Consider the following 12,985-nt stretch of genomic DNA (forward strand, 5'->3'; position numbering starts at 1 on the left):
CTCAAGCTCAAGTTCGTCAAAAATGGCAAATGGGACGAAATCCCCAGTTTTATAAACTGCCGAGGCAGCCATCGATCCTGGGTATCGATCATCGCTTCGATCTTTATGGCCCTCGATCCTAGCCTCGGTCATAGCCCTCGATCCTGGCCTTGGTCATAACCCTCGATCCTGGGCCTCGAGCATTTGCGTTCGATCATGACTTCGATCCTGAGCCTCGTCCCTGACCGTCGACCCTGGGCTTTGATTTCTGCATTTACAGCAGAAGAAAATTGCAACAGCTTTTTAAGTCCAACTTTTGATCCGTTAACCATCCGAAACTCACTCGAGGCCCTCGGGACCTCAACCAAATACACCAACAAGTCCTAAAACATCATACGAACTTATTTGAAACCTCAAATCACATCAAACAACACTAAAATCACAAAATCATACCCCAATTCTAGCTTAATAAACTTTGAAACTTTCAATTTCTACAAACGACGTCGTAACCTATCAAATCAAGTCCGATTGACCTCAAATTTTGCACACAATTCATAAATGATCTAACGGAGCTATGAAAATTTTCAGAACTGGATTCTGACTCCGATATCAAAAAAATAACTCCCCGGTCAAACTTCCAAACTTAAATTCTTATTTTAGCCATTTCAAGCCTAATTTAACTACGGACTTCCAAATAAAATTTTGAGCACGCTCCTAAGTCCAAAATCACCATACGGAGCTGTTGGAATCATCAAAATTCTATTCCCGAAGTCGTTTTCTCAAAATGTTGACCGAAGTCTTAGCATTTTAAGGCCAACTTAAGGAACCAAGTGTTCTGATTTCAACCCGAACACTTCCAAATCCCGAACCAACCATCCCCGCAAGTCATAAATTTATAAAAGCACATACGGGGAGTTTTATTTAGGGGGAAGGGGTTCTAAAAGTCAAAATGACCGGTTGGGTCATTATAGAAACTAAGTGCGACTCCCTTCTTGTGGTGAACCAAGTTAATGGGACGTTCGAGGTCAGAGAGGAACAAATGCAAAGGTACCTAGATAAGTTGTAGGTAACATTACATATATTCAAGGAGTGAAATCTATAACACGTACCTCGGGATCAAAATAGTGAGGTCGATGCCCTTGCTAACATGGGGTCGTTGGTCGAGGATAATGAGTTCAACTCGGGGGCGGTCGTACAACTCATGAGATCTGTAGTGGAAGAAGTCCACACCGAGATAAACCCAACGAGCCTGACTTGGGACTGGAGAGACAAATATATAGAATATCTTAAGACCGGAAAACTGCCCTCGGATCCAAAAGAATGAAGGGCTATGCATACGAAGTCAGCCCGGTTTAGCTTGTCCGAAGACGGAAGCATGTTCAGAAGAACATTCGATGGCCCGCTCGCGATATTTCTAGGACCAGTAGATACCGAGTACGTTCTGAGGGAAATTCACGAAGGCACATGCGGAAATCATTCAAACGCTGAATCATTGGGTCGAAAGATAATTAGAGTCGTCTACTACTAGATCGACATGGAAAAGGACGCGAAGGAGTTCGTACAAAAATGTGATGAATGTCAAAGACATGCTCCGATGATTCATCAACCCGGGAAGCTGTTGCATTCGGTTTTGTCACCATGGTTGTTCATGAAATGGGGGATGGACATCATTGGGCCCCTTCCTTGGGCACTAGGTGAGGCTCAATTTATATTGTTTATGACTGATTATTTTTCTAAGTGGGTGGAAGCCAAGGAATACGAGAAGGTCAGGGAGAAGGAAGTCATCGATTTCAATTGGGACCATATCATATGCCGGTTCGGAATGCCGACTGAGATCGTATGCGACAATGGGAAACAATTCGTCGGCAACAAAGTAAGCAGGTTTCTCGAGGACCATAAGATCAAAAGGATCCTATCAACACCCTACCACCCTATTGGGAACGGACATGCAGAGTCCACTAACAAAACAATACTCCTAAAACTCAAAAAGAGGTTGACCGACGCCAAGGTCCAGTACTGCGGCCACCCCGTTCTCTCTAGTTTACGGCGCTGAAGCTCTAATACTTGTCGAAGTCGGAGAACCAAGTCTCAGGTTCCGATATACAACCAAGAAATCAACCAACGAATCCATGAATACGATCCTGGATCTGATGGATGAAAGGCGCGAAGTCGCGCTTGTTCGGTTGGTCTCCCAAAAGTAGCGGATCGAGAGGTATTACAATCGAAGAGCCAACCTTCAAAATTTCAATGTCGGAGACTTGGTGTTAAGGAAGGTCACGATAAGCACTCGGAACCCAAACAAAGGGAAGTTGGGGCCGAACTGGGAAGGTTCTTATCAAATTATCGAGATCACCGGAAAAGGATCATACAAAATCAGGACAATGAACGGTGAGCAACTACCGAACAACTGGAACATAACTCACTTGAAGCGATATTACTGCTAAGGTACAACCACATTCATTCCTTTTACCTGTTGCATTTTGAACTAACACTTGCATGTGACTGTCAAAGAACGACATAATTTTTAGGCCTGAAAGCACGCATTGCACTCTTTTGCCCTTGAACCGGTTTTGTCCCAAATAGGTTTTCCGACAAGGGTTTTAACGAGGCAACAGTAAATCGTGCCAACTTAGAATTGAAGGATGGCTACGAACCGGTGTTGAAGAACACAACAACAGTATTCGAGGCTTCTCTATGATTGGCCTCGAATATTAGGGTGCATCACCCTCGGACAATGACTTTAGCAAGGAAAGAAACTTTGTGACCGAATAGTCTCGGCTCGATCGATATGATTTACTGTAAGGGCCAAACGGTCGAATGAACCGTGGCCACATAGACTGCTCGAGCCCTGACATAAAGCTTGTACACATGTGTAATCGTATATATTATGCACATAAATAAAAAGAAGTTTCTACCTTGCAAATAAATATCGTGTCCCTTAAAAATCTTTTCCTCTTAAGGAATTTCCTACATTCGATCCCCTAAAGATATCGAGCCCAAGGGCCGCCTTTATTCGGGTTCAATGGATCGCTCTCACTCAGGGACTGCCGTCCAAACACAAACTCGGACGGCCCGGCCTATCAGATCCTCGGGGCACAAGACTTACTAGGCAGCGCCCGAACCTGAAAGGCTACGGCCATCCCCACTCGGGGACTGTTATCTTAGGAAAGCCCGGATAACTCGGGGTAACAAGCCCACTGGTCAACACCCGAACTAAAAAGTCTACTACCATATTAAAATGGCTCGGAGACATCCGAGACCCATAACAAAAAACAAGTCATTCAAATTTCTAAACCGGTTCTAAAGGCTACCCTCGACAAACTATAATCTAAAAAATTATAAGTACTTTGAGGAAAAGTTTTTGGTCATACCGAACCCCCGCGATGCCTTAAACAAAATAATGTCGAAGGCAAGTCCTCTTCGAACCTCCGAACATGACCTAACTATTTCATGCTAAGGCATTTTGATCGTTGCAAACATAAAGAATAAAGCAAAGAAAAACAAACATAGAGATTGTCGAAGGGAAAAAAAAAAGAAGCCTTATATTATATAATATAATATAAGGAAAAACCACTCGAACAAAGGTACAAAAGTACAAAACCACAAAAAACAAAGGAAAAACCACCACCGGATCTGCTCGAACCCTTGGAGTCTTATTCATCCTCGGGATATACCAACTTCTTGGCCTCGGCTTCGAGCCTCTTAGCACTCTCAATTTCGTTCGATAAGTCAAAACCTCGAGCATGAATTTCCTCGAGGGCCTCCCTTCGGGATTTTCGCTTCGCGTGCTCGACGATATCCTTCAGTTGATCCTGGGCCACCTCGGCATCGGCCTTATATTGGGCCACCATCTCGTAGGCATTGACTTTGACCACCACAACCACCAACTTGGCTATTTCAAGCTCATTGGCAAAAGTTACTCGATCAAAGACGACCGAGATTAACTGAGACTGGAGCTCATCATCCCTTTGGGCCCCCACCTTGGCATTTTCCTTTGCCGATCGAAGCTCGACCTCATCCGAAATTAGCTGCGCCCGAGAAATCTCCTTTTCCAAGGCCATCGGTCCATCGTGCCTCTCCATTCTTCGATCTCGGCCTTGACTGCTTCCATCTTAACTCGGAGTTGGTCGATCCAATCGATATTCTGTTGGACCTATGGATTTCGACCATTAGTCACCGAGTCTAGCTCATCGTCACCAACTTCAAATATTTTTACCTGCTCGACCAGGTCGGCGTGCTCCTTCCGATCCACCTCTAGCTCAGCTCGGAGGCTTTTAGCTTCCCCTTCACGCTGCTCGCTGAAAAGTTTGTAAGTATCTCTCTTTTCGGTGAGCCCTCGAACCTCGGCTTCAAGATGGTTCAGCTCATCCCGATATCGAAGAAAAGTTTCACGATGAAGCACCGAGACCTACAGACACAAAGAAAAATGTTAGGGTTATCTATAAATTAGTCTAAGTACAAATTAAAGTCATCAAGAGATATTTGAAGTTACCCGGTTTAACGCATGTTGTGCTTCGTTGAATAGGCAGGGCGCGTCTACGTCGTTCATCTTGGCTTGGACTTCCTTGGTCACCAGACACCGAAGGTAACTCCCACCCCTACGGGGCAGACAGGACCCGGGCATCCTCCAGAATGGATATGACGATCGATCGCTTCCGGTCAAGATCCACACTCGGAGCTGGGAACCGGTTGATTAGTTTCGGGCTTGAGGAAGGCCCGCTTTCCCCTGAAGATGGAATCTTCTTCGGCACCTCTAAGTCACCCAACCTGTTGACGTTCTTTGTGGCGATAGAATCCACATCATCGAATAAGCCGCGGAAGGGGTCATTCACCTTGTGGGCCCCCTTGTTGGGACGTTCTTTCACTGTTTGAGCCATGTTATACATGAACTAAGTGAACGAGGGCGACTCAGTGATATCTATCACACCGCGTGCTTCCTTTGGGGCGTTGCTCACATCCTGGGAAGCCTCGGCCACACCTAGCTTGAGGCATATCGGCCTCGCCTCTCTCTAGTTCGGAGGCCCCTTGCCCCTCGAGCTGCGACGGCACGCGAGCCACCAGATCAAAGGCTTCTCCTTCTTCTTTGGATTCGTCCCTCAGCAGGTAGAGTGAATCTGAGGGTGGTGCTCGGACGCTGGTACTTTCTTTGGACTTGCGCACTAACCTTCTTCTTATTTTCTTCTTCTCCGAGATTTGAGCCCTCTTTCTTTTCTTCTCACTGGCCCGTCTCGGAGCAGGGGACTCGGTAGGTACGTCCTCGCTGCGGCTGGAGGCTTCAGTTCGACATCCTTGGATAAACTTGCGTAAATGAGTAAAGGGAGTAAGGACTTAATGATAAAAGAGGAATCCAAATGTTACCTACTCAGGAAAGGAGTCTCACCATGGGAACGGGCCTCCCAACGGCCCTTCGAGAGCTTGTGCCATGAGCGCTCTGAGTAAGGCATCTGTGATACAATGCCCTCAACCCACTCATTGAGTCGAGGGACAGCATTCGGGACCCGAGCGATGGTTGCACCACCACAAAACACCGATAAGAAAGAAGAAAATAAGTATGAAATTGACTTTCGAATATAAAATTGTACTTACGTGATGCATTCCACCTCTCCAGGAATGACATGCGCTGAGTTGTGTAACGACCCGACTTGTCGTTTTAAGAATTAAAGCCCCGTTCGGTGACTTAAGGTCTCGAGCAGATCCGTAATATGTATTATGACCCGCATATGTGGTCGAGTTTGATTTTTGGAAGATTCGTCATTTAATTAAAAGAACAATTCTTATTTAGAAGCTTAAATGGAAAGAGTTGACCAGGGAGTTGACTTTTGAGCAAACGACCCTCGGAATGGAATTTTGATAATGGCAATAGTTTTGTATGATGATTTCGGACTTAGGCATATGTTCAGATTTAGATTTGGAAGTCCGTAGGACAATTCGACGCATTTTGGCGAAAGTTGGAAAATATAAGATTTTTGGAAAGTCCGATCAAAGGTTGAATTTTTGATAATGAGGTCGGATTTTGATTTCGAGAATGGGAATAGCTCCATTCCACCATTTTATGGCTTGTGTAAAAAATTTAAAGTCATTCCGGATTAATTTGATAGGTTTCGGTGCAAGATATAGAAGTTGGAAGATTTGAAAAATTCATAATTTGATTCGATGAGCGATTCGTTATTTCGGCATTGTTTGACGTGGTTTGAAGCCTCGACTAAGTTCATAGTGTATCTTGGGACATATTGGTATATTTAGTTGAGGTCCCGGGGGGGAGGGGGGATAGGGTGGATTTTGGAAGGTTAATGGAGCAATTTGGACTTGAAGGAAGCTGCTGGAAAATGGCAGCAGCTGTTGGAATCGCACATGCGGAATTTTGGGCGTAGGTGCGACCATCGCAGAAGCGAGATGAAGCTCGCATAAGCGAAATTGACTGGTCTGGACTGAGGTCGCAGGTGCGAAGAATTTCCCGCACCCGCGTGATCGCAAAAACGGACAGAGGAGGCGCAGAAGCGGAACCCATCGCAGGTGCGCACTGGCCATCGCAGAAGCGATATGCGCAGATGCGGCATTTTGCCCGCAGGTGCGAAACTGAATAGAATCATTAAGGACCAAAATTGGTCATTTCGTCATTTTCGATTTAGATTTTGGAGCTCGGTTTTGGGGAGATTTTGGAGGAGCTCTTCAAGACTTTGACTTTGGTAAGTATTCTATATCCTAAAGTGATTGTATTTCATGAATCTATGGTTATATTCATCGTTTAATTCGAGTTTAATGGAGGAAATGAGAGTTTTTGTAAAAAAAAATTCAAAAATGAAAATTCAAGTTTTGGAGGACGATTTGTTATTGGAATTCAATGAAGTTGGTATGGTTGAACTTGTATCGGAATGGGTGTTCGGATTTTGTGAAAATTATGCCGGGTCCGAAAGGCGAGCTCCGCGTTGACTTTTGTTGACTTTTTGAAATAAAATTTTAAGTTGACGTATTATTATCCGGAATTATTTTTGATGAATTTTAATAAAGTTGTACAATTAATTTAGATAGATTTGAGATGTCCGTAGGTCAATTCAAGCAAGAAGGCGATTTTGGAATATCGGCATAACTTTAAAAAGGTAAGTATCTCGCCTAACCTTGAGTGGGGAAATTACCCCTTAGGCATTGAGTCTTATGTCCAATTTGTGTAATTGAAAACCATGCACGCGAGGTGACAAGTACGCACTTGGTTTATATGTGCAAGTTACATTGGTTAAGATCCTTAGACGCCCTTATGTATTAAATTGGAAATTATTGTCACATATTAAATCCTTTAATTGTCTTGCCTAAATCCTTGTTTTGTTGGATTTATTTTTTTTATGTGATGATTTGATGTGTTGCCACCTTGATTTGTATGTGAAATATTATTTTGTTGAGTTGTTCACTCCCAGATATATTTGCTAAGATTTTGTGCACATTATGGTCGAGTCATGGGCTCCTTATTGTGGAAAATAATGTATTGTCAAATTTTGCAATAAATTATAATATTTGAGCATTTGATGTGCAATATGTGATAAATTATAATATTTGAGCACTTGATATGCAATCTGTGATAAATTATAATATTTGAGCACTTAATGTGCAAATCTGTGATATGTTGTAATATTTGAGCACTTGAGGTGCAATTTATGAGATGTGATATTATTGGAAAGTTTTGTTCGAGTGTTTGCACGAGGTTTCTGCCGCTCTATTATTACTATTGATTTATGCACATATATATATATATATATATATATATATATATATATATATATATATATATATATATATATATATATATATGTGTGTGTGTGTGTGTGTGTGTGTGTGTGTGTGTGTGTGTGTGTGTGTGTGTGTGTGTGTGTGTGTGTGTGTGTGTGTGTGTGTGTGTGTGTGTGTGTGTGTGTGAGAGAAGGTAGAAATATTATTATGCGCGTGCGACGAGACAAGGCGGGCATTTACATTATTATTGCGCATGTGGCGATACAAGGTGAGTTATGTCGGAAATTGAATTGTGATGACTTGTGATAGCCTTGGGGCATTGTTGTTGTTGCATATTTACTTTGGGACTACGAGGCAGTCCCTCGGGAGATCCCCCTGTCTTGCATATTTACTTTTGAGACTACGAGGCGGTATCTCAGGAGTGCCCTCTTGTTGACATCTCTCTATGATTGCACTCGTCTTTGGTTATTTTGTATTTCCGTGATAGGTCAATCCTTGTGATCTGCCGTGATGTATTATTTAATTTTGCTATGTGTTTGTATTCTTCGTTGTATTGTGTTAGCTTGGGCTTTTTAGTACCAGACTCTGAAGATTTATATTCCTGATTTTTACAGGTTTTTGATGACTGAGTTATTTTAAATAAAAGAAGTTACTATTATGTTTTAAACTAATACGTTCTACATATGAAGCAATAGATTATCTGATGCTTTATTTAAATTGAAATGTCATTTTTTTTTACTCAAATTATTTCAAAAATAAACTCATTTATTTGATGAATTCTTACTTGGTTCAAAAATTGTAAACTTACTTTATTGAAAATAAATTGATCATGCGGATCTTATATATATTGATATTTTGGTACGTGATTTGTCTGTGCGATTATGAAGAAATATGAGCATGAGGTTCCGGGGAAAATAGGATGATTTTATTATTGACACGTGAATTATCTGTGTAGCTGTGATAGAAATATGGACACGAGGTGCCGTGAAAAATAAGAAAGTGGGCTGAGACCCGTAATTTTATGATATTGAAATGAGGTGTCACGTGGTGACTTTTACTTGAAAATATATTTATTCAAAAGAAGTATATTCGAAAGATATTTATCTTAAAGAATAATATGTGAAGAATTTATATTTGAAGGACTTGGTTAATTGGTTGTATTTGTGTTCCTTATTTGTCTGAGCAATAATTACGATGTTCTTGTTATGATTGCTAGTTGTTTTCCAATACTATTATATACTGCTATATTGCACAAGTTATTTGACTAGTGAGTGTCTTTATTGTACCTCGTCACTACTCCACTAAGGTTAGTCTTGATATTTACTGGGTACCGACTGTGGTGTAGTCATACTACACTTTCTGCATATTTTTTTGCAGAGTCAGGTAATGTGAAGTCAGTTTACCAATCGCTAGCAGTACAGATCTTGCTGTGGAGACTCAAGGTAAATCTGTTGCTACGTTCGCAAGCTTCAGAGTCACCTTATGATATTGTACTTGCACTGTTTTATATCTATTTCAAAACATTTATATTTATAGGCTTTCTAGTAACTTAGTAGAGCTTATGACTTGTACTACCGGTTTTGAAAATTATAAATTTTTATAAAGAATTCCATTTCAAGTTGTTAGATGTTAATTATTATGGTTGTCATTCAGTAAATGTTAGGCTTACCTAGTCCCTAAGATTAGGTGCCATCACGATACCCAACGGAGGAAAAATTGGGTCGTGATAAGCTGGGATCAGGTCTGAAGTCCTCACTCAGACAAAACGACCTTGCCAGCCCCGATCCCGGTCTTCATCAATACTCGAGAACGGAGCCTTGCTGGTTCGGCACACAAGCTTTATCAGTCCCTCCGGAAGATTCGGGGACTGTACAAGCGTAGAAGATGGTCAACGGTGAACGAGCAGCTATCGATTCTGCTCACGAAGATTCGGAGGAGGATCACGATCCTCTAGAGCGAAGGATGAATCTGACCGAGGCATACCTCGTACCCCTTGCAGAATTCAACGATGACCGAGTACATCATGCCCAACGTAAAGTGATAAGTATAAACACTTTGGTATCCCTCGACATGGGTGGTGGTGGCTTCATCGGGGTCAGGGATCACTATGCCTTTACCGGCCCAATTGCAATCTTTTCGGACTGTAGGGAGGACTTCTTCAGTGATCGAACATGTGTATCTCGAGACCTCCTCACACTGGCCTTGTACGGAGAAAGTTTTTTCGACCTTGAAATCGGCGGTTACCGAGCATCCTTCAGGGATGAACATTTTCAAAGGGGTTCCGGTACTGGTTCATTGACGGCAGTACGCGAAACAGTTTCTTCGGCCTCAGTAGCCGACCGTGAAGTAGAAGGTGTTTCTTTTTTGGGAACGTTTTTCTGAAGTCTTTGCCATAAAAATAGAGGGAAAATAGAGGAAGAGAGGAAGTTGAATGAGTGCACTTAATGGCTTGAGATGGAGATGTACAAAAGTTCTTGCAAAAGATCTCAAATAAACCAGAGTTTGATTATTAGAGAGTATTGAAATTTCAAAAATACGAGGATAAAAAGGTTTGAATGTAAAGTTAAAATGAACAAAGGTAGAGGTATTTATAGTATTTCAGCGGCGCTTCGCATCCATGAATAGCCGACCGGCGATTGACATGCATTTAATGCCGTTAAAACTTGACTGACGAGATGTTTCGTTTGTTTTGTCGTTTATGTCACGGGGTATCGAAGTAAGAATCGGAAGCTCGTAGCATTTCTCGTCGTCTACTCTCCGAAACACGATGGTACTATCTATATACGATCAAAATCGAGCTCGCCTACGACATGGTAGGTCGGGCTCGAAAATTGGCATTAAAGGACTGAAGATAGACCCCAAGTCCCACCGAGCTAGAACCCGAGGACAGAACGCTTGCCTTTGAGAATATCAAGACCGTGATCCCGGAATCGATCCTAACCTCGAGCGAGCTCGAAGAAACATTATTAGTATAGCCAACAGAAGACCCAAATATCTGTGACCGGTCGGATATTACGTCGGGAATCTCGGCACGTATCAATAAGGAACTGGCAATGAGTAAATCAAGAGATTTTTTACCTTTTATAGAATTGTATCTAAAGTAGGACTCCTCTACTATATAAAGGAGGGTCTGATAATTTATAAAACACGTTGTAACGTGCACTCAAAAGCAATATATTATTATTTTTCTCTTTAAGCTCTTATTTTTCTGTATCTTGATACCGAATACCGATCAAAGTGCATCAGGTTTGAGGGTGACTCACCTTCCAACATTGAAATTGTCCAATTCATGTGGTTTGAATTTATTTTGTCATCGTTTATTTCAATTGCAACTTAATTTATCACTTTATGTCAAGTTAATCCCGATATCCTTAAAACCACTTACAAATTCAATTGTTATCCGATTTTGAGGGTAAACACCGGTCATTATAACCAAATATCAACTATCAACTACTCTAATACTGCATCAAATAAAATGAAGATGTCATGGAAGAGCTAAGAACAACGTGAAGTAAATTAGCAAAAAAGGAATATATACTACAAGCAACTGAACAAATTAATTGATACAGCACCAATGTACAATTAATTAATTGGTGACCATAGTAATTTTACGTAAGTTCACTCAATTAAGAATAAGGATTGATGGATTGTGAGAACTGCTTAATTACAAGCTCAAATTAAAGGGACAATCCAGAGTCTTCATCCTCATCAAGGCTAGAAGTGTAAACAGTGTAAAGAGACCAAATCAAACCAAAGACACCAAAAAGGATCCAACCAAGAAGATTATTGCTCAAACCAAATGGAAGCCCTGTTCCTTCTGTGCTCATTCTTTCATCCACTAAAGCCATAGCTGCTGGGCTTGACATTGTTGCTGCACATGCTGCTGCCATCAAAGATGCACCCATTCCTAACTTTGCCTCACTCTCTTTCCCTGTTGATTTTCCTTCCATTGAACATCTTACCTTTCCCATATTCTTGCTCATGGCTGGCAAACCTGTGAAATTGTGAGCCAGTTGTTACATAGATGCCTCATACTCCACTCGTGAGATTACACTTGGTATGTTGTTATTCTTGTTTGTTACGTTTAGGATGGAATTTGTTAGTTCAGTTAATAAAGTTTATGACTCGAGTTATATATGTACAGTCAAACATTTCTATAACAGTCCCGTTTGTTCCGATATTTTTTTCGATTGATATAGTGAAGTCTTATTATAGAAAACATAATATGAAAATAAATTCCAAAGAAAACTTGATCATTATAGTGAAGTATTGTTATAGATGATGGTTGTTATAGAGAGAACTGATTGTATTGTACATACAAAAATAAGAATTTAATCTAGGTATACATTTGATAAAATCATAAATTACTCATTTTAAGTCAACTAACACTAAATCATTCAATATCAGGAAAATAATCAAATGGCACGAGACTAATTCTACATATTAACCTTAATTTTGAGAATGGGAAACAAAGTATATATACATCAAATTCTCTTTTGGGATTTTTTATTGATCCTTGATAATGATTTTACCCAACTCTATCAGCAGTATCATATGTATATCTTACACCAGTTATCACTGGCAGAAGCAGGACTTTTAACATGCGAAGAAGCTAAAGATATTCAATATGTAATATACGTACACGAAAAAATACAGTGTAATTTTCAAACGAAGAGGCTCGACTGAACCCCTCCGTCCACCTAGCTTCGCCCCTGCCAATTATACTAAAACTCTTTTCATAATTTAGTTTGCTGAATCCTAGCTAGAAAGCTTAAACAAAAAAGAAACATTAATTCCCTTTGTAGAAGTTAAACTCTTATCAAGATTAAGACCGATATGTGAAATATTAACATACCAAGAATAGAGCAGAGACGAGATACAGATCCATTGTGCAAGAGAGCAGCACGGGCTACTGAAGAGGTTGTGGTGCAAGCAGTGATGGTCGCCATTTCTGTTCTCACTTCAGAAATGAGAAATGAGACAGCTTTTTCACTAGTTTTAATTTCATACACCGTCGACTTAATTACTTTGATTCAGACACGGGAACACATGCAGACACCTACTTTAAGTTGAACTAGCCGCACAACATCGATTACCTAGATTGCTTCTCATCTCTTGTAAGCCAACAATAATCAGACACGTGTTTTTTATAACGACGGTTCATTATTGTTAATTAAATCCGCGGCGGTTAATTGTCACTAGATTTGCTAATGAATATATATAGTAGTACACCATTAATTTCTATATTGATAACAGGTTATCCAGGTTAATAGCATAAAAGATTTTC

At 40.9% G+C, this 12,985-nt stretch overlaps 1 protein-coding gene across 1 annotated transcript; it reads right to left on the reverse strand.

Annotated features, from left to right (window-relative positions):
• Positions 1-11,194: 11,194 nt before the first annotated feature.
• Positions 11,195-12,755, reverse strand: LOC107830751 (photosystem II reaction center W protein, chloroplastic-like). Its single transcript, XM_016658388.2, has 2 exons — positions 12,554-12,755; positions 11,195-11,692 (listed from the first exon to the last, which is right to left on the reverse strand). Exons 1-2 carry the CDS (start codon positions 12,645-12,647, stop codon positions 11,376-11,378), a joined length of 411 nt encoding a protein of 136 aa, XP_016513874.1. The 5' UTR covers positions 12,648-12,755; the 3' UTR covers positions 11,195-11,375.
• Between the last annotated feature and the right edge of the window lie 230 nt (positions 12,756-12,985).

Source organism: Nicotiana tabacum, chromosome 22, assembly GCF_000715075.1.
Source record: "Nicotiana tabacum cultivar K326 chromosome 22, ASM71507v2, whole genome shotgun sequence".
Classification (NCBI taxonomy): domain Eukaryota; kingdom Viridiplantae; phylum Streptophyta; class Magnoliopsida; order Solanales; family Solanaceae; genus Nicotiana; species Nicotiana tabacum.